This window comes from Schistocerca serialis, chromosome 6 (assembly GCF_023864345.2).
Source record: "Schistocerca serialis cubense isolate TAMUIC-IGC-003099 chromosome 6, iqSchSeri2.2, whole genome shotgun sequence".
NCBI classification, from domain to species: domain Eukaryota; kingdom Metazoa; phylum Arthropoda; class Insecta; order Orthoptera; family Acrididae; genus Schistocerca; species Schistocerca serialis.
Window position 1 is genome coordinate 335,979,110 of NC_064643.1, and position 19,335 is coordinate 335,998,444.

Sequence of the window (19,335 nt, forward strand, 5' to 3'; positions counted from 1 at the left end):
TATTTTCTCCTCTGAAGGACTGAAAATAGTTAATTTCTGCTGTACAACTTTTGCATTCTCATTCGTCCGAGATTGAAAAAAATCTAGTATTGAAACATTAACTGCTCTGCTGTGTTTATTTAGTTGGTCACATTTGCTCTTTCCTCTGCTGTACTGGCCTGTCTAGCAACTGTAGTGGCAAACGAAGGTGTGCACTTTTTAGGTCAGCTTTCAGGCTATCACTGTACATCTATATCTACATCCATACTCCGCATGCCACCTGACGGTGTGTGGAGGAGGGGTACCTTGAGTACCTCTATCGGTTCTCCCTTCTATTCCAGTCTCTTATTGTTCGTGGAAAGAAGGATTGTCGGTATGCCTCTGTGTGGGCTCTAATCTTTCTGATTTTATCCTCATGGTCTCTTCGCGAGATATACGTAGGAGGGAGCAATATAGTGCTTGACTCCTCGGTGAAGGTATGTTCTCGAAACTTTAACAAAAGCCCGTGCCGAGCTACTGAGCGTCTCTCCTGCAGAGTCTTGCACTGGAGTTTATCTGTCATCTCCGTAACGCTTTCGCGGTTACTAAATGATCCTGTAACGAAGCGCGCTGCTCTCCGTTGGATCTTCTCTGTCTCTTCTATCAACCCTATCTGGTACGGATCCCACACCGGTGAGCAGTATTCAAGTAGAGCGCGAACAGGTGTACTGTAACCTACTTCCTTTGTTTTCGGTCTGCGTTTCCTTAGGATTATTCCAATGAATCTCAGTCTGGCATCTGCTTTACCGACGATTAATTTTGTATGGTCGTTCCATTTTAGATCACTCCTAATGCATACTCCCAGATACTTTATGGAATTAACTGCTTCCAGTTGCTGACCCGCTATATTGTAGCTATATGATAAAAGATCTTTCTATGTATTCGCAGTACAGTACACTTTTCTACATTGAGATTCAATTGCCATTCCCTGCATCATGCGTCAATTCGTTGCAGATCCTCCTGCATTTCAGTACAATTTTCCATTGTTACAACCTCTCGATATACTACAGCATCATCCGCAAAAAGCCTCAGTGAACTTCCGGTGTAATCCACAAGGTCATTTATATATGTTGTGAACAGCAACGGACCTACGGCACTGCCCTGCGGCACACCTGAAATTACTCTTACTTCGGAAAACACCTCTCCATTGAGATTGACATGCTGCGTTCTGTAATCTAGGAACTATTCAATCCAATCACACAATTGGTCTGATAGTCCATATGCTCTTACTTTATTCGTTAAAGGACTGTGGGGAACTGTATCTAACGCCTTGCGGAAGTCAAGAAACACGGCATATACCTTTGAACCCGTGTCTATGGCCCTCAGTTTCGTGGACGAATAGCGCGAGCTGGGTTTCACATGATCGTTTTTTTCGTAACCCATGCTGATTCCTACGGAGTAGATTTCTAGTCTCGAAAAAAGTCATACTCTAAAATTCACCGTTGAAACTAATATTGTCTGAATACGATAGCTTCTTTAACTGCCCACAATGCGATTTATTTCCTCTTCCTTAGCTGGCTTAGGTCCACAAAGCTCCACGCCAACGAACTTAGTAATTTCGCCAAACATTTCGCCCTCGTACTCTTTAGACCTTGCTCCCCTTCGTGTTGTCTGCCGTGAAAAAGCTGGGAATAGCGGCTACGCGAGGTCACTCACCCCTCTGCAACGCACGCCACCGGCGAAGCAGTCAGTAGGGCCGGCCGCGGGCAGCCCACGCCGGCGCGGTGACGCAGCCGCGTCTGTCCAGCTGTCGCACACGCTGCGCCACACCACGGCCATAGCGTAAAATTGAATTGATATCAGGTGTTCCCAGGGAAGCGTCCTGGGACCTCTGCTGTTCCTGATCTATATAAATGACCTCGGTGACAATCTGAGCAGTTGTCTTAGGTTGTTCGCAGATGATGCTGTAATTTACCGTCTAGTAAGGTCATCCGAAGACCAGTATCAGTTGCAAAGCGATTTAGAAAAGATTGCTGTATGGTGTTGCAGGTGGCAGTTGACGCTAAATAACGAAAAGTGTGAGGTGATCCACATGAGTTCCAAAAGAAATCCGTTGGAATTCGGTTAATCGGTAAATAGTACAATTCTCAAGGCTGTCAATCCAACTAAGTACCTGGGTGTTAAAATTACGAACAACTTCAGTTGGAAAGACCACATAGATAATATTGTGGGGAAGGCGAGCCAAAGGTTGCGTTTCATTGGCAGGACACTTAGAAGATGCAACAAGTCCACTAAAGAGACAGCTTACACTACATTCGTTCGTCCTCTGTTAGAATATTGCTGCGCGGTGTGGGATCCTTACCAGGTGGGATTGACGGAGGACATCGAAAGGGTGCAAAAAAGGGCAGCTCTTTTTGTATTATCACGTAGTAGGGGAGAGAGTGTGGCAGATATGATACGCGAATTGGGATGGAAGTCATTAAAGCAAAGAAGTTTTTCGTCGTGGCGAGATCTATTTACGAAATTTCAGTCACCAACTTTCTCTTCCGAATGCGAAAATATTTTGTTAAGCCCAGCCTACATAGGTAGGAATGATCATCAAAATAAAACAAGAGAAATCAGAGCTCGAACAGAAAGGTTTAGGTGTTCTTTTTTCCGCGCGATGTTCGGGAGTGGAATGGTAGAGAGATAGTATGATTGTGGTTCGATGAACCCTCTTCCAAGCACTTAAATGTGAATTGCAGAGTAACCATGTATATGCAGATGTACTGGCTCCTTCCCCAGCCACCTGGCTTTGTCGAGCAGATGCTTTCAGTTTTATCTACCCCACACGTCCACGCTATCGCCTACTTCTAGTCGATCGTAGCTGAGTAGCTCTCCCTGTAAGAGAAACCGTTAACTGCACTGACAGCTGTATCGCATCAGTTTCAACCACGCAAGTATGGTATTTTCACGGAGCTGATGTTACACTGCGGCCGTCACGGCAGCTGGAGGTGGTGTACAAAAGTATGGAAACACTGAAAACATGTTACACCGTAGGATATACTGCAAGCAGCCTTAAGTTTTCTTGAAATGACTTTATTATACCATTACGAGTTTCAGGCCTCAGGCCGTAGTCAGATGGTAGCTATTCCTTCATTTTCAGTTTAAAACTTGTCCCAAAATGTAACAAAATGGTAACAGTTTACAAACGATTTTACATTAGCGTCCGAAAATTTAACAAATTTGTGATTGCATAGTTTTACACTTCTATACGCTCTATACATTTTACTTCCAGAAAATTCCTCATCATAGGACAGCGGTTCTTACTTCAATGATCAACATGGATTGTAAAGGAAAAATCAACCGCGGTCCTATAATATGTAAACAAGGGCTTTTAGACAAGTAACTACGATGTGCAGAGCATACACACACACTAATGGTTTTGCATCACCTCGGTTCCGAGAGTTCCGGGACCTATACAGAAAATTGTAAGAGAGATCAAACATTTCCGCCCTTTTTAGTGCTCATGAAAAGCAAACATTGCATGTTGTACCATCATACAGCGAAACCTTCAGAGATGGTGGTCCAGACTGCAGTACATACCGGTACCTATAATACCCAACAGCACATCCTCTTGCATTGATACATACCTGTATTCATCGTGGAACACTATCCACAAGTTCACAAAGGCACTGTTGGTCCAGATTGTCCCACTCCTCAACGGCGATTCGGCGTAGATCCCTCACAGTGGTTGCTGGGTCACATCGTCCATAAACAGCCCTTGTCAATCCATCCCAGGCATGTTCGATCAGTTCGTGCCTGGATACCATGCTGGACACTAGTGAGCGATGTCGTTATCCTGAAGGATGTGATTGACAAGATGTGCACAATGGGGGCGCGAATTGTCGTCCATGAAGACGAATGCCTTGCCAATATGCTGCCGATATGGTTGCACTATCGGCTGGATGATGGCATTCACGTATCTTACAGCCGTTACGGCGCCTTCCATGACCACCAGTGGCGTACGTAGGCACGACATAATGACACCCCAAAACAGCAGGTAATCACCTTGCTGCTCTCGTTGGACATTGTGTCTAAGGCGTACAGCCTTGCCCAGCTGCCTCCAAACATGTCTCTGACGAGTCTGGTTGAAGACATATGCAACACTAGTCACTGAAGAGAACGTGATACCAATCCTGAGCGGTCCATTAGACATATTGTTGGGCCCATCTGTACCGCGTTCCATGGTGTCGTGATTGCAAAGATGGACCTCGCCATGGACGTTGGGAGCGAAGTTGCGCATCATGCAGCCTATTGCGCACAGTGAGTCTTAACACGACGTCCTGTGGCTGCACGAAAAGCATTATTCAACGCGGTGGCGTTGCTGTCAGGTTTTCTCCGAGCCATAATGAGGTAGTGATCATCCACTGCAGTTTTAGCCCTTGGGCGGCCTGAGCGAGGCATGTCGACAGTTCCTGTCCCTTTATCTCCTCCATGTCTGAACAACATTACTTGGGTTCACTCCGAGACGCCTGGACACTTCCCTTGTTGAGAGCCCTTCCTGGCACAAAGTAACAATGCACACGCGATCGAACAGCGGTATTTATCGTCTAGGCATGGTTGAGCTACAGACAACACGAGCAGTGTACCACCTCCTGGTGGAATGACGGACTGATCGGCTGTCGGACCCCCACCGTCTAACAGGCGCTGCTCATGCTAGTTTGTTTATATCTTTGGGTGGGTTTTGTGTCATCTCTGAACAGTTAAAGGGACTATATCTGTGATACAATATCCACAGTCAACGTCTATCTTCAGGAGTTCTGGGAACCAGGGTGATGCAATACTTTCGATGTGGGTATAAATGTGTGAAACTTTATTAAATTTTAGAACACGAATGTAAAACTTGCAATGAAGTCAACGTTACCATCAGACAATCGGCTCTGGCCCGAAACTCAGTGGCGAAATAAAATCATTTCAAGGAAACTTGTGGCTGATCGCAGTATTCCCTACAGTGTAATTCACGGAAACAGCTGCTGAGTTCCCCAACTAAAATGGATAAAATAGTATTACTTAACCTAACATGGTATAGAAAAACCGTTGGCATTCAAAACAGCTTCCAGTCATCTCGGAATGAATAGAAACATCTCTTGTATGGTTTCTCGGGAATCTTTCCCCATTCGTCATGCAAGAAGAGTTGCAAATGCAGGTAGTGATGGTGGAATGGATACAGACTAGACGTCTTTCTAAATTAGAGCACATATTCTCAGCAATATTGAGGTCTAGTGACTGTGGTAGCCAGGAGAGAGACGACATTTCCTCCTTGTCCTCATTGAGGAGTTCTCGAAGATGGGAACGGTGTGAAGAAGCGCCCTATCGTCTTTTAACACAGCACTGCCTTTGGGGAAGGAACAGTGTACCAAGTGATGAACATGATCAGCCAACATAGTCACACAATCCTTGGCAGAAATGCGACCTTTCAGAGTAACTATTGGGAGCATAGGATACCTCGATATGGGTCCCCAAATTAATGGAACCCCCTATGTTTCACTCTTTGAACGTAAAGTTTGCCAGAAACAATGTAAAACAATGTAAAACAATGTAAAACAATGTAAAACAATGTAAAACAATGTAAAACAATGTAAAACAATGTGAAAATGTGAAACAATGTGAAAATGTGAAACAATGTGAAAATGTGAAACAATGTGAAAATGTGAAACAATGTGAAAATGTGAAACAATGTGAAAATGTGAAACAATGTGAAAATGTGAAACAATGTGAAAATGTGAAACAATGTGAAAATGTGAAACAATGTGAAAATGTGAAACAATGTGAAAATGTGAAACAATGTGAAAATGTGAAACAATGTGAAAATGTGAAACAATGTGAAAATGTGAAACAATGTGAAAATGTGAAACAATGTGAAAATGTGAAACAATGTGAAAATGTGAAACAATGTGAAAATGTGAAACAATGTGAAACAATGTGAAACAATGTGAAACAATGTGAAACAATGTGAAACAATGTGAAACAATGTGAAACAATGTGAAACAATGTGAAACAATGTGAAACAATGTGAAACAATGTGAAACAATGTGAAACAATGTGAAACAATGTGAAAATGTGAAACAATGTGAAAATGTGAAACAATGTGAAAATGTGAAACAATGTGAAAATGTGAAACAATGTGAAAATGTGAAACAATGTGAAAATGTGAAACAATGTGAAAATGTGAAACAATGTGAAAATGTGAAACAATGTGAAACAATGTGAAACAATGTGAAACAATGTGAAACAATGTGAAACAATGTGAAACAATGTGAAACAATGTGAAACAATGTGAAACAATGTGAAACAATGTGAAACAATGTGAAACAATGTGAAACAATGTGAAACAATGTGAAACAATGTGAAACAATGTGAAACAATGCTCATTCGATCAAATACCGTTCTTCCAATGCTCGACAGTCCAGATTTTATGACTTCGGCGCCACGTTTTCCTGCTACGGGAATTTGAACTACTGATAAGTGGTTATGAAACTTTTGGAATTCCAAATCGCCTTGCGCTTCCCAGATTATGGAGCTCCCTTTGTGTTCTTGGTTCTGACGGTCCGCGGATACGACGTTCAGTTATGCTGTGACCTTGCGGCTGTAGTTATTTTTCATTACAGTTCTCGTGAATGACTGTCACGATCACTCAACGAACAATATCGTCCGCGTTGTGACTTAGGAGATCATGATTTTCCGCTTTCCCTGTATGCGGTACGAGTCTAAGATATGATGCTTCTTGAAACACCAAACATTTCGGCTACAATAGTAACTGATGCACCCACCATATGAGCACCAACAATTTGGCTTCGTTCAAATTCACTTAGCGCAACATAAAACACAGCTACACAGAACACCGTTCCGACAACGTACTTCGGACATTCCACAGGTGTTCGTCGTCAAATACAACAGCGCGATACCTGTATCATTGGCTAGCATTTGCATTCGTGCTGAAAGATCCATTTCTCGTCGTGCTTCAATGTTTGTCGAACAACCTCTGTATCACGTTCGGCCGCCATTGCCGCTGATTTTTATTCAGAATTTAAGTAGTGGCTGGTACAGAACTCGTAACCCAGGAAGTATTTATTACTAGTCGAAGACGCTATCTCTGTATCGGTTATTAAGGCGGTCTGAGTCTCACTAATTGTAAACCTCATGACCTGTAAATGAAGGCTACTACTACTACTACTACTACTACTACTACTACTGCTTGGGAGCGCTTCGAGTACGAGCAATACGCTCGCAAGCTGCTGGTACAAAACTCAAAAAAAAAAAAACTGATCTGGAGAGAATCTAGTCGGCATTTAATAAGCCCCATTGCTCGTGACAGCAAAGACAAGATGCTCTTTGCGAGCAGCTCGTGAAACACCTGCTGTGTTTTTCCAATGAGCAGAAGGAGGCACTTCGGCTCACAGGCGACAACTCTGTTGCATGCTCAAACGCCTAGCGACTCGCGAGAAATGAGGCTCAGAGAATGCTCGTGCTTCTTTCCGCATGTTTTTTCTTCTCTGTGTCAGTGACTGCTGAGCTGCTCATGACCATACTCCTCGCATGTGTGTACGCACATTCACGTGTTGGATGCTTAAGAAAACAGCGAAACTTAAGTTGTGTGGTCCTGCTGGATAACATTTTTAAAAACTTAAATCCCAGCAATAAGTAGCATTCTACTGTGGTTGGCACTATTCCATATTGTCACACTAATCGACATCCTTTCGAAGGACCATCACCTTTACAAGCAAGTCCTGAGTGAACTATCCAGATCTTAGGATCTGAGACTTAGGAGGTCACGAGCTGGCTAGGCGTAATAGCCAACCACCTCACGAGGGAGGTATATTCGCAGTCCTTGCTGTCTCTCTATAGAGTGAAGTAACCCCCACTTCGTTGAAAATAATTATAAATGGACATTTTCATCAATTGGAAGAGGTATGCTCCAAAAAATTTACACTTATTACCTCGTCTTAAGAAGTTATACTATGTTTCAAGTTATTTTATTACTGACTCAAAACCACTAACTGGAACCGAAAACATTGAGTATAATTACTAAAAGAAATTTAAAACTTTCGGAGGGTATAGGTTTTTCCATGAAATTTCTTGTGAACTGCCGGATATCAAACTTGATATCCTGATACGTGATTCACCGCAGAGCCTTCCGTCCATCTTCAGGTTACACAGGGGAAAATACAGTGAGCACTATTTAAAAACCTGCTGGCACGTGCTTGTAGTAACTAGTTGTCACTGGGCAACATTTCTTTGTACGCATCGGGCTGGCGGCTTCCAGTTGGCTACGGCATGGGATCCTATGATAGAAAAACTTCTTGTTCTGCGAAGCCGGCGTCGTTCTGCGATTTTACAGTATGTCTCCATGGAGGACCCTCGTAGCAGTGCACGCAGAAGCGTATGCTCCAGAGGAATCTTGAATAGGAGAACTATGTATTATCATCAGTAAACACCTGAAGATGGCCAGAAGGCTTTATGGCGAAATATCTGAGTATCAGGTTACAGACATCCGGCAGTCCAACCGCAATTTCATTGGACTACTACTTTCAGGTTCTATAAATATCTGCTGCTACAAAAGAAGCTTCCAAATGCTTATCGCTGCAAAATCTAAGAGCATAAATGTTTTTATTTTAGTATTTGTTAGGATGACAACACTACCTTCAATTTACCTTTTCAGAGTAGTTCGTGCTCCCCGAAGATCTGCAAACTTCAACGCACAGTCCTTACTCGATATGGATGTAGCAAAACTAAACAACTGCGGTACCGCACTTACAAGAGAAACGAGTCACATCCAGCCATCTACACTCATGCTCATAAATTAAGGATAATGCTGATAAATGGTGAAACAACGCTCTGGTTGGCGGGTTGCGGGGTTAAAACACCTAGGGGTATGACCATGCGGTGCGTCTGACGTGCCGTCGTCGCACTGTAGCGCTGAGAGCAGTCCGCAAATGCAGAGGTGTGTTGGTACATGTCAGACTGCGGTGCACGAGTAAATGGGCAGACGTTTTCAGACGTGCTAATGGTGACTATGTTGAAAATGGCTCAAAGAACCCATATTGATGACGTTATGAGGGGTAGAATACTAGGGCGACTGGAGGCTGGTCAAAGACAGCAGGTCGTAGCACGGGCCCTCCGTGTGCCACGAAGTGTGATATCAAGATTATGGCAACGATTCAAGCAGACAGGAAACGTGTCCAGGCGCTACAGTATGGGACGTCCACAGTGTACGACACAAGAAGACCGATATCTCACTATCAGTGCCCGCAGACGGCCACGGAGTACTACAGGTAGCCTTGCTCGGGACCTTAACGCAGCGACTGGAACAATTGTCTCCAGACACACAGTCCACAGACGAATAAACAGACATGGTTTACTCGCCTGGAGACCTGCAAAATGCATTCCACTGACCCCTGGTCACAGGAAAAGCCTGGTGTCAAGAACATGGTACATGGTCTTTGGAACAGTGGTCCCAGGTTATATTCACGGACGAGTCCAGGTTTAGTCTGAACAGTGATTCTCACCGGGTTTTCATCTCGCGTGAACCATGAACCAGATACCGACCTCTTAATGTTCTTGAAAGGGAAGTGTATGGAGGTCGTGGTTTGATGGTGTGGGGTGGAATTATGATTGGTGCACGTACACCCCTGCATGTCTGACTGGGAACTGTAACAGGTCAGGTGTATCGGGACATCGTTTTGCACCAGTATGTCTGCCTTCTCAGGGGTGCAGTGGGCCACAACTTCCCCCTGATGGATAACGCACGGCCCCATCGAGCTGCCATCGTGGAGGAGTACCTTGAAACAGAAGATATCTTGCGAATGGAGTGGCCTGCCTGTTCTCCAGACCTAAACCCCGTCAAGCACATCTGGGATGCTTTTGGTCGACGTATCGCTGCACGTCTTCAAACCCATACGACACTTCAGGAGGTCCGACAGGCACTGGTGCAAGAATGGGAGGCTTTACCCCAGCAGCTGCTCGACCACCTGATCCAGAATATGGCAACCCGTTGTGCGGCCTGTGTAATTGTGCATAGTGATCATATCCCATACTGATGTCGGGGTACATGCGCATGAAACAGTGGCGTTTTGTAGCCCATGTGTTTCGGGACGGTTTTCTCAACTTATCACCATAACAGTACAGTGGAGTTTGTAATGGTACTTGAATTACGTAATTATTATGGTACCTCACCTGAACCTCTCGATACCAGTAATATTCTACTGTATTTCTGCTAACTACTTAACATATTTCTGAAACAACATTCAGATTTGATTTCACTTTTGATACATCGATATGTTTATATTGCAATGATATTATTCTTATGTGTATTCTTTCTTTTGTCACTATGATCTTTGATGTACTTTTAACTCTGATTTTTGGGCGCGTAAGCGATTATTAGTTAGGTGTTGAGTTGTTAGAGTGTCGGACCTTGAGAAAGTCAAGTCGTGGACGTCATGATGGAAAGACGAATATTTTAGTCCGCTTATAAAATGTGAACTTTAACAGTGACTGAGGAAGATGTTTTGAAGTATGTTTTGTATTGTGAAGTGATGGTTGGTGCGTCAATTGAAATTGCAATAAAAGCAATTAAAAGGAAGTGTAACTTAATTTCGGAGTGCTGATTATTTCTTTTACATCACTATTGTGCTAACTTTGAAAGGTTTAATCTCCAAGAATGGTTTGTGAAGCGCATCTACAAAACTTTTGAATATAGCAGAATAAAACCTAGGCCTCTTTGCATCCGAGCTTGGAATCATAACCACCTAGATTTTCAACGATTGAGCCATGATTTTACGACGAGACCAGTGTGGGAAAAACAAAAAGATGAGTGCCTATTTTTTTGATTATTACATGAAATGAAATGACTTTAATAACTGTGCTCTAATGACACCTGCCACATAATATGACTGTTGTTGCCCGAAAATGCAGTATTTAGCAGCGTGAGCAACACCACAATCGTTATTAAATTCTGGCCTTTGTTGTGGTAGGGTTGTTAGAAGTTACAGATCTGTGTCGTATTTTCCCTATGTGGCTATGCTATTAGCGCCAGTTTTGTGTAGTGACACGTCGTGTGGCACTACATTTTTCAATTTTCCTTAATTTATGAGCATGAATGTATATTGCTACACGACACAAACACAGAATAACTTATGCTAATCACAGTAGCTGCTACAACTAGTGTTATGTAACTACCTACGAGACCACAGATCACATCTGCAACCCCATCAACTCTGACTCCCGGAATGTATGACTCAGAGGCATTACTTCACGATTTCGTACGCGATCTGAAAGACAGTCTTCAACAAGTGTTCCCTCTTGCCTTTCGGAACTACCATCGGTCTCCGAACAAAGGTGACAGAAACGGGCCAACCAGGTGGTTTCATTTCCTTCACTAATCCACTTTCAAGATAAAGTACTTCGTTTAGCCAAAGAAATCTAAATTGTTAGCTAGTTATTAATATTTCCGTGGTTAAAGTATTGTGGACACTTCCTAGTTCAACAAATGTTCCTCTATCGTCTTACGCATTCCACTGATGACGATACTTCCTGTCATACTCTGTTCCTCAAAGACGAGACACTTAGGTCACTGGCATCTACCAGCTAGCTGATTCGCTCCGTTGTGATATAGTTTTACTGAACTAGTCGCTCTTAGCGTAAATTAAAGATAGAATGCGACCACTCTGGCTATTTCAAATTGATTGCTACTTTGTAAAATACGACCTGAAATTCTAAGTCCTAAAAATAGGCTCTGATGAAACCCGAAAGCTTTCGGCACGTCATAAAACTGTAAGGAAGTATTCTTCCTTTCCGTGCTCTTGTTTCAACATTTATTTACTTTATGAGATTTCTTCGTGTGGCTGAAGTTTTCGTGTTAGATTTCTTATAGAAATTATCGCCAGCTTTGCTAAATGTATTTGGAGTTGGAACCACCTTTTATTGGCAGTGAAAATAAGTTGTGGGTGCATAACTACCATCAAATAATCCAGCAAAACCTGATATGAGAACACTGCACGTCTTAATAATGGACACATTTTAAGAAATGCTTTTTGAAGAAACTGAAATTTCAGCCTAAGCAAAATTCTTCAACTATAAGATGAGGTTTTAATTGCTGTTAGTTGAAGGAAATACACATCGATAATTTTTGTAATACTTTCGCCACACGGAACACAATTTCAGTTTCGTTATCATCTGATCAAAGCGAATCGTTTGATACACATTACGAAAACTTGGTTTGATTTTTATTTCGGCGACCGGAAGAACGAGCAGTTTGTGATGGGCTCTTGGTGTAATTTGGATCTACTGAATTATGTACGTTATTGGCGATATTAACAGTTTAAAACTATATGAAACAAATTAATAAGACGACGTAAGTCGTATATCGGTTTTAACGCCACTAGAATGACGTCACAAGCCGCTTTAATAAAAGCAGCTCCAGGGCAAAATAGGCAGTCGTGGGAATAGTGTTGACAGGATACAGATAGTTTAACCAAGCAGACTCAGACAGTGAAATTGATTCCCCATGCTCTTAGCGTCTTCCTGAATTACGTCCAGGGAACAAATAACTGACAATTGGTCAACATCGTCACCCGGTACGTTTATTAATTTCTCCTGTAAACAAATACGTACTTTCCCCTTGAGAATTCTAATAATCTCTCTGACTAATAGGATTATCCCAGTAAGAGTTTTATTGATGTACTTTTCAAAGTATTTTCGTAAAGTCGCTTTTTAGGATTGTAAAATTCTGGACTCAATTTCATTCCTTAATCTATTTTGCCTGTTTAGCAACCAATTTTTCGCGATCAATATTTTTTAAAAATATTTTTAAAAAATCTCTGCAGGTTCTGTAACTTTTAGCTGCTTTCGATGCCCACAATGAAACTACTTCACTGGTCTTTGACAGTACAAACTGTCTTACCTTGTTCCTTCCTAGATTGGGGAAATATATTGCTGAAACTTTTTATAAACACCATTGGTTGCATAGAATTTTTTTAGTCTAAATGTATTTGAAATTGCCTAGCTTTGAAAATAACGTGTTCAGCCTTAGAGGATGAAACAATTCCCTTGTGATCAAAATATCGATCTTCAAGATCCGACTCATCGCTACTTCTACGGTTACTATGGTCGCTGTCTCGCCACTTTAGCTTCCTAACGGGCAATTTATTTCTAAAATATGGTTCTGGATATCTTTCAAACTTGTTTTGTCGTTTAGGACTACCTTCACCTTTTGGAAAACAATTACATATTCCTGGCGCATAGGCATCACGGATAAAACTGTCCTTAATAACACTGAATTCTGCATTCATTTGTTCCACACTGTCTACCTCCTCTCATCGCGGTGCATTTGGGTTATTCTGTTGCGTCGCGTTCTCGATAGCATTCTGAACTTGCGTGTGAAGTTCTTCTGCCTTTGCTTCTAACCATTCGGATAAATAATCCTGTATCTCAGTCATCTGTTAACTAAGATAGCCATCAATAAACTCCTGCCCTGGGATTTTTAAATCTTTTACTTGATTAGTTACTTTATCAACCTGTTCATCTATTTTAGTCTGTTCTTTATTTATTGCCTCCACATTCCCCTCGAATTTGGAGACTTAAGTTTGCAATGTTTCGTTCATTTCATTAGAAGATTTCACACTTAATGTTAATTTATCTCGGCAGGTAAGTATTCATCCCTCTTCTTAGTATGTGATTCTAGGTCATTAACACTCTTTAATACCTCTTTCTTAAAGTCTTTGTCTTGATAATCTCGTTTCTGTAATTCTAACATCTTCCGAAAAGCTTTTTCCGCAAGTTCACGTCGTTCCTCTTCTTCCCTTTCTCTAAGTTCGCGTTGTTTGTTTTACTCTAATATTTCCTCTCTAAAGACTAACACGTTGTTTACTTAGTTCTATTTGTTCCTGGTCTCATTCCACTAGCAATTCTAACAGCGTATTGATACTGATATCTCCAGATGGCATATTGATCACAATGGTAGGATTAATTTCCTCACAAATACCTACAGTTTCAAATTCTTAACTTACGAGTATGGTCATTACTCCTTACCAAACTAGTTATGTTCATGTTTGTCATTTCAGGTTCCAACAAATCCTCTGTTCTATTAACATCTCAATTTTGCAACCGGTTTTCGTCCTTGCTCGTATCTTCTCTCCCGAAAGTCTCTAGACGTGTATCTAGATTCCATCTTCAATGGTATCCCCGTTTCATTGTCAGATGTGCGTGTGTGTTCTAAGTCGTAAACGAAGCAGCGAGCGCTAAGTTATTAAGTACGAGGGGTGTTCAGAAAGTAATGAAATACTTGTTCTGAAACCAGGTTGGTTTTATTCATGATTCGAATACATTAGATTGTTTCCCACTCTTTTGGCTGCAAAACCCTGCTTTTTCCACAGTCTCCGTCCAACGCGACGATTTTACGGTACTTTAGTGGGAGGGCCTGTATGCCCTGATGATACCACCCTACTGGTCGACGTCGTAGCCAACGCCTTGCTGCATCAAACAGAGGAACCCCTTAGCAGTCCAATAAGACGATGGACATAACTGTCGGCTGAGGGTGAGCCTTCGAACTTTTTCTTCGGGGGGAGATGGTGTGGCGACACTGGATAGATTGCGTTTTGCTTCAGAGCCGCACGGGATTAGCCGAGCTGTCCACGGCGCCGCAGTCATGGATTGTGCGGCTGGTCCCGGCGGAGGTTCAAGTCCTCCATCAGGCATGGGTGTGTGTGATTGTCCTTAGGATAATTTAGGTTAAGTAGTGTGTAAGGTTAGGGACTGATGACCTTAGCAGTTAAGTCCCATAAGATTTCACACACATTTGATCTTTTTTGTTTCCGATTCGAAATCATCAACCCATGTTTCATCGCCTGTATGTATGTTCGACAAAAATTTCTACTATCAGCCTCGTAACGCACAAGCAACAACAAATGGTCCTTCGTTCTTTATGGTCTTCTGTTAGGCGGCGACGAATGCAGCGGGCACACACCTTTGAGTACCCGAAGTGGTGGACGAATGTGGCAGGACTACCAACAGACGTCCCGTTGTGCAGAGGGGTGTTCCATCGCATCGAATGAGAGTGTCCGCACGTTCGAACATTGCAGGAGCTACAGCCGTGTGTCTAAGGCCATTTTGAAGGCTACGTATGGCGCGGCCACCAAACAACTTTGTGAAACTATAGTGACTGAAGCGAGGACATTCCATATCGACAAAAAATTCCGCATTTTTTCCACCGGAATTGGGCGATAAATGCCCCATCACCCCCATCACCCCCATCACCCCCATCACCCCCATCACCCCCATCACCCCCATCACCCCCATCACCCCCGATACATCCTGTTGTTAGTGTTGGCCCAGTACAACCAGAGTAGCGTGTAGGACTGACCTGTACACGCGGCGGCCGGTGACGGAGTTGGCGGTGCCGTGCGGCGAGACGAGCAGCCGGAAGAGCGGCGGCGCGGCGAGCCCGACGACCGTGAGCGCCAGTGCGGCGCCCAGCAGACGCCACAGCAGCCGCTGCCGCGACATGCGGCAGCCCTCCCTGTAACACAGCGGAGCGGGTCCACACTTAGCACCGAGCAACTTCACACAAACGCATTTCCACTACTGGCCATTAAAACTGCAACACCTAGAAGAAATGCAGATGACGAATGGGCATTCATTGTAGAAATATATTATACTAGAACTGACATGTGATTACTTTTTCACGCAATTTGGGTACATACATCCTGAGAAATCAGTACCCAGAACAACCACCTCTGGCCGTAATAACGGCCTTGATACGCCTGGGCATTGAGGCAAACAGAGCTCGGATGGCGTGTAGAGGTACAGCTGTCCATGCAGCTTCAACACGATACCACAGTTCAAGAGTAGTGACTGGCGTATTGTGACGAGCCAGTTGCTCGGCCACCATTGGCCTGACATTTTCAATTGGTGAGAGATCTAGAGAAAGAGCTGGCCAGGGCAGCAGTCGAACATTTTCTGTATCCAGAAAGGCCCGTACAGGACCTGCAACATGCGGTCGTGCATTATCCTGCTGAAATGTAGGGTTTCGCAGGGATCGAATGAAGGGTGGAACCACGGGTCGTAACACATCTGAAATGTAACGTCCACTGTTCAAAGTGCCGTCAATGCGAGCAAGATGTGACCGAGACGTGTAACCAATGGCACCCCATACCATCAAGCCGGGTATGGCGATGAATACACGCCGGGTATGGCGATGAATACACGCTTCCAATGTGGATTCACCGCGATGATGTCAAACACGGATGGGACCACCATGATGCTGTAAACAGAACCCGGATTCATCCGAAAAAATGATGTTTGCCATTCGTGCACCCAGGTTCGTCGTTGAGTACACCATCGAAGGCGTTCCTGTCTGATGCAGCGTGAAGGGTAACCGCAGCCATGGTCTCCGAGTTTATAGTCCATGCTGCCGCAAACGACGTCGAACTGTTCTTGCAGGTGGTCGTTGTATTGCAGACGTCCCCATCTGTTGACTCAGGGATGGAGACGTGGCTGCACGATCCGTTACAGCCATGCGGATAAGATGCCTGTCATCTCGACTGCTAGTGATACGAGGCCGTTGGGATCCAACACGGCGTTCCGTATTACCCTGCTAAGCCCACCGAATCCATATTCTGCTAACAGTCATTGCATCTCTACCAACGCGAGCAGCAATGTCACAATACGATAAACCGCAATCGCGATAGGCTACAATCCGACCTCATGCCAGCACGTTGTAGGTGTTGCCACTGGCGCCAACCTTGTGTGAATGCTCTGAAACGCTAATCATTTGCATATCACAGCATCATCTTCCTGTCGGTTAAGTTTCGTGTCTGTAGCACGTCAGCTTCGTAGTGTAGCAATTTTAATGGCCAGTAGTGTAGATACCTGCTGCCCCTACCCATGTTTTATCCAACCCGCAATGTTTTATCTGTCCTTCGAACACCAGGCGCGAGATTTTCATATTCTCTCGCTCACAACGCGCAAACTACACTGAAGTGCCAAAGACTCTGGTAAACGCAGCCCTATTTAAATACAGTGATGTGTAAACAGGCAGAATACGGCGCTGCAGTCGTCAACGCCTATATAAGGCGTCAAGTGTCTGGCACAATTGTTAGAACGGTTACTGCTGCTACAGTGGCAGGTTATCAAGATTTAAGCGAGTTTGGTGTTGTAGTCGGCACACGAGCTATGGGACGCAGCATCCCCGAGGTAGCGATGAAGTGGGGATTTTCCTGTACGACCCTTTCACAACTGTACCTTTAATGTCAGGAATCCGGTTAAACATTAAATCTCTTACATCGCTGCGGTTAGGAAAGATCCTAAAAGAGCGGGACCAGCGACGAATGAAGAGAATCGTTCAACGCGACAGAAGTGCAACCCTACCGTAAATTGCTGCAGATTTCAATGCTGGGTCATCTACGAGTGTCAGCGTGCCAACCATTCAACGAAATATCTATATGGGCTTTCTGAACCGAAGGCTCACTCTAGTACCCTTGATGACCACATGGCGCACAGCTTTACGCCTCGCCTGGGCCCGTCCACACTGACATTGGACTGTTGACTGGAAACCTGTTTCCTGGTCGGACTAGACTCGTTTCAATTTGCATCGAGTGGATGGACGTGTACGGATATGGAGACACCTCATTAATCCATGAACCCATAGTAAGTGTCGTTTCCCAGGCTGCTCTAAGACGTTCAAAGTCCGTCCTCAGAGCGCCTGACGTAGTAAGAGGCGATGTAAATACATTTTCATGTACAAGAAGCATATATTTCTGTTGTCTGTTATGATAGAGACTTCCCTTGACATATACAAAAAAAAATTGTGGGTCCAAAAATTCGCCCATTCTTAGACTTCATTCGACTTTACACTAATATTTTTGTAAATTTAATTACTTTTGCTTTAAAAGCGAATATGTTTAAGATTCTTGCCGTTCGTAGCTCAGACGTAGCAACAATTGTGGAATTTGTTACATCCGTGCTGCAAAACAGTTACTGCTTTTTGACGCTTCGTTATGACGTCTGTGCAATTTTCTCTTCAGCGAACTGTGGGGTAGCTTATAAGGTACGTTAGATAAAGTAGTTATTACATTTCGTACCGGTGTCTTACGTTCCACATTCACTGATTTGGCTGGGAGTGTAGCGTCAAAACTTCGCATTATAAGGCAGATACATGACGTCTTTCTGTAGATCAGATCTAGTGTTTACTGACAATTTCTTGTTATTAAAGAAAAATTACATTCTTCAATAGGTGTCCTCCGTTGTAAGAGAACTGTAAAGAAACTGTCCTGTAATCTAGACTTCTGTACCTCTCAGTGTCCTTCAGAAACTTAGGTCTACAACTTTGCTTTCGCCATTTTGCAATAGACGGCATTAGCGGCAAGTGGGGTTCAGGTGGTTGGTCATAGGCGTAATACAATAAGCTTAGACATCTGTAAACATAATGCCATAAAAATATTAGTCGATTTGTGATTTAATCATAAGGTTATTCTTGATTAAATACAACTTACGTACCCATTTCTCGCTATTTGCGGGAAGTTTTAATTTTCTGTTTTAACATGAAGACGTCTGCGTCTCTTAAAATGCTCGGTAAGACTTTTGGTGAGGTAACTATTAGTGGAAGAACGTGAGAATGTTTTCAACGCCTTAAGAACGATGATTTTGTGTCTAACACTGGCATAGCGGTGGAAGACAAAGTTTTCGTAGCTACTGAAACAGACTACAGTCACGGGACATCATTATCGAAAGCAATTCATGCGTTCGAGCCCAGCACTGAAACACAAACGGCCGCAATACAGTGAGAGATACGTAAAGGCAATTTTGCAGCAGGTTAGTGCTCGACCCCATGTCGCAAAACCCGTTAAATATACACGGAAACGTTGAAATGAGAAGTCCTATCACTCCCACCTTATTATCCTTACGTTGCTGTCTCTGACTACCACGTTTTTCGATCAGTGGCATACAGTCTGGCTGACCAGCACTTCCGATCATATGAACAAGGGCAAAATTGAATCGATTCATGGATCCCCACAAAAGACGCCTAGTTCTTCCACACGGGATTCGTATGCTATCCGAAAGATGGGAGATTGTAGTGGCCAGCGATGGTCAATACTGTGAATCATTTTTTGTAAGTTTTTCACAATAAAGCCTCTAACTTCGAGAAAAAACGGCGGAAGCAAAGTTGTAGGCCTAGCAGTATCATGTGTTATTTTTTAGTTGTCAATTTTTACCGCACTACGTACGCTCTGTACTGTGAGAAGTACGTTACAAATCAATATAAACTATAGTATTCGCACTCATCCGATACCATACACAGATGTGTCACTCGCTAGCATCTTGGCGCGTTGCTATCGCAGTAGA

The 19,335-nt window shown here is 43.4% G+C and overlaps 1 protein-coding gene across 1 annotated transcript in view; it reads right to left on the reverse strand.

Annotated features, from left to right (window-relative positions):
* Positions 1-19,335, reverse strand: part of LOC126484066 (probable beta-hexosaminidase fdl) — a 776,181-nt gene that overhangs the window by 132,506 nt on the left and 624,340 nt on the right. Inside the window, exon 3 of the mRNA XM_050107427.1 lies at positions 15,356-15,511. Within this exon, the coding sequence (XP_049963384.1) occupies positions 15,356-15,498 (143 nt within the window). The 5' untranslated portion in view covers positions 15,499-15,511. The remainder of the gene's footprint in view (positions 1-15,355; positions 15,512-19,335) is intronic.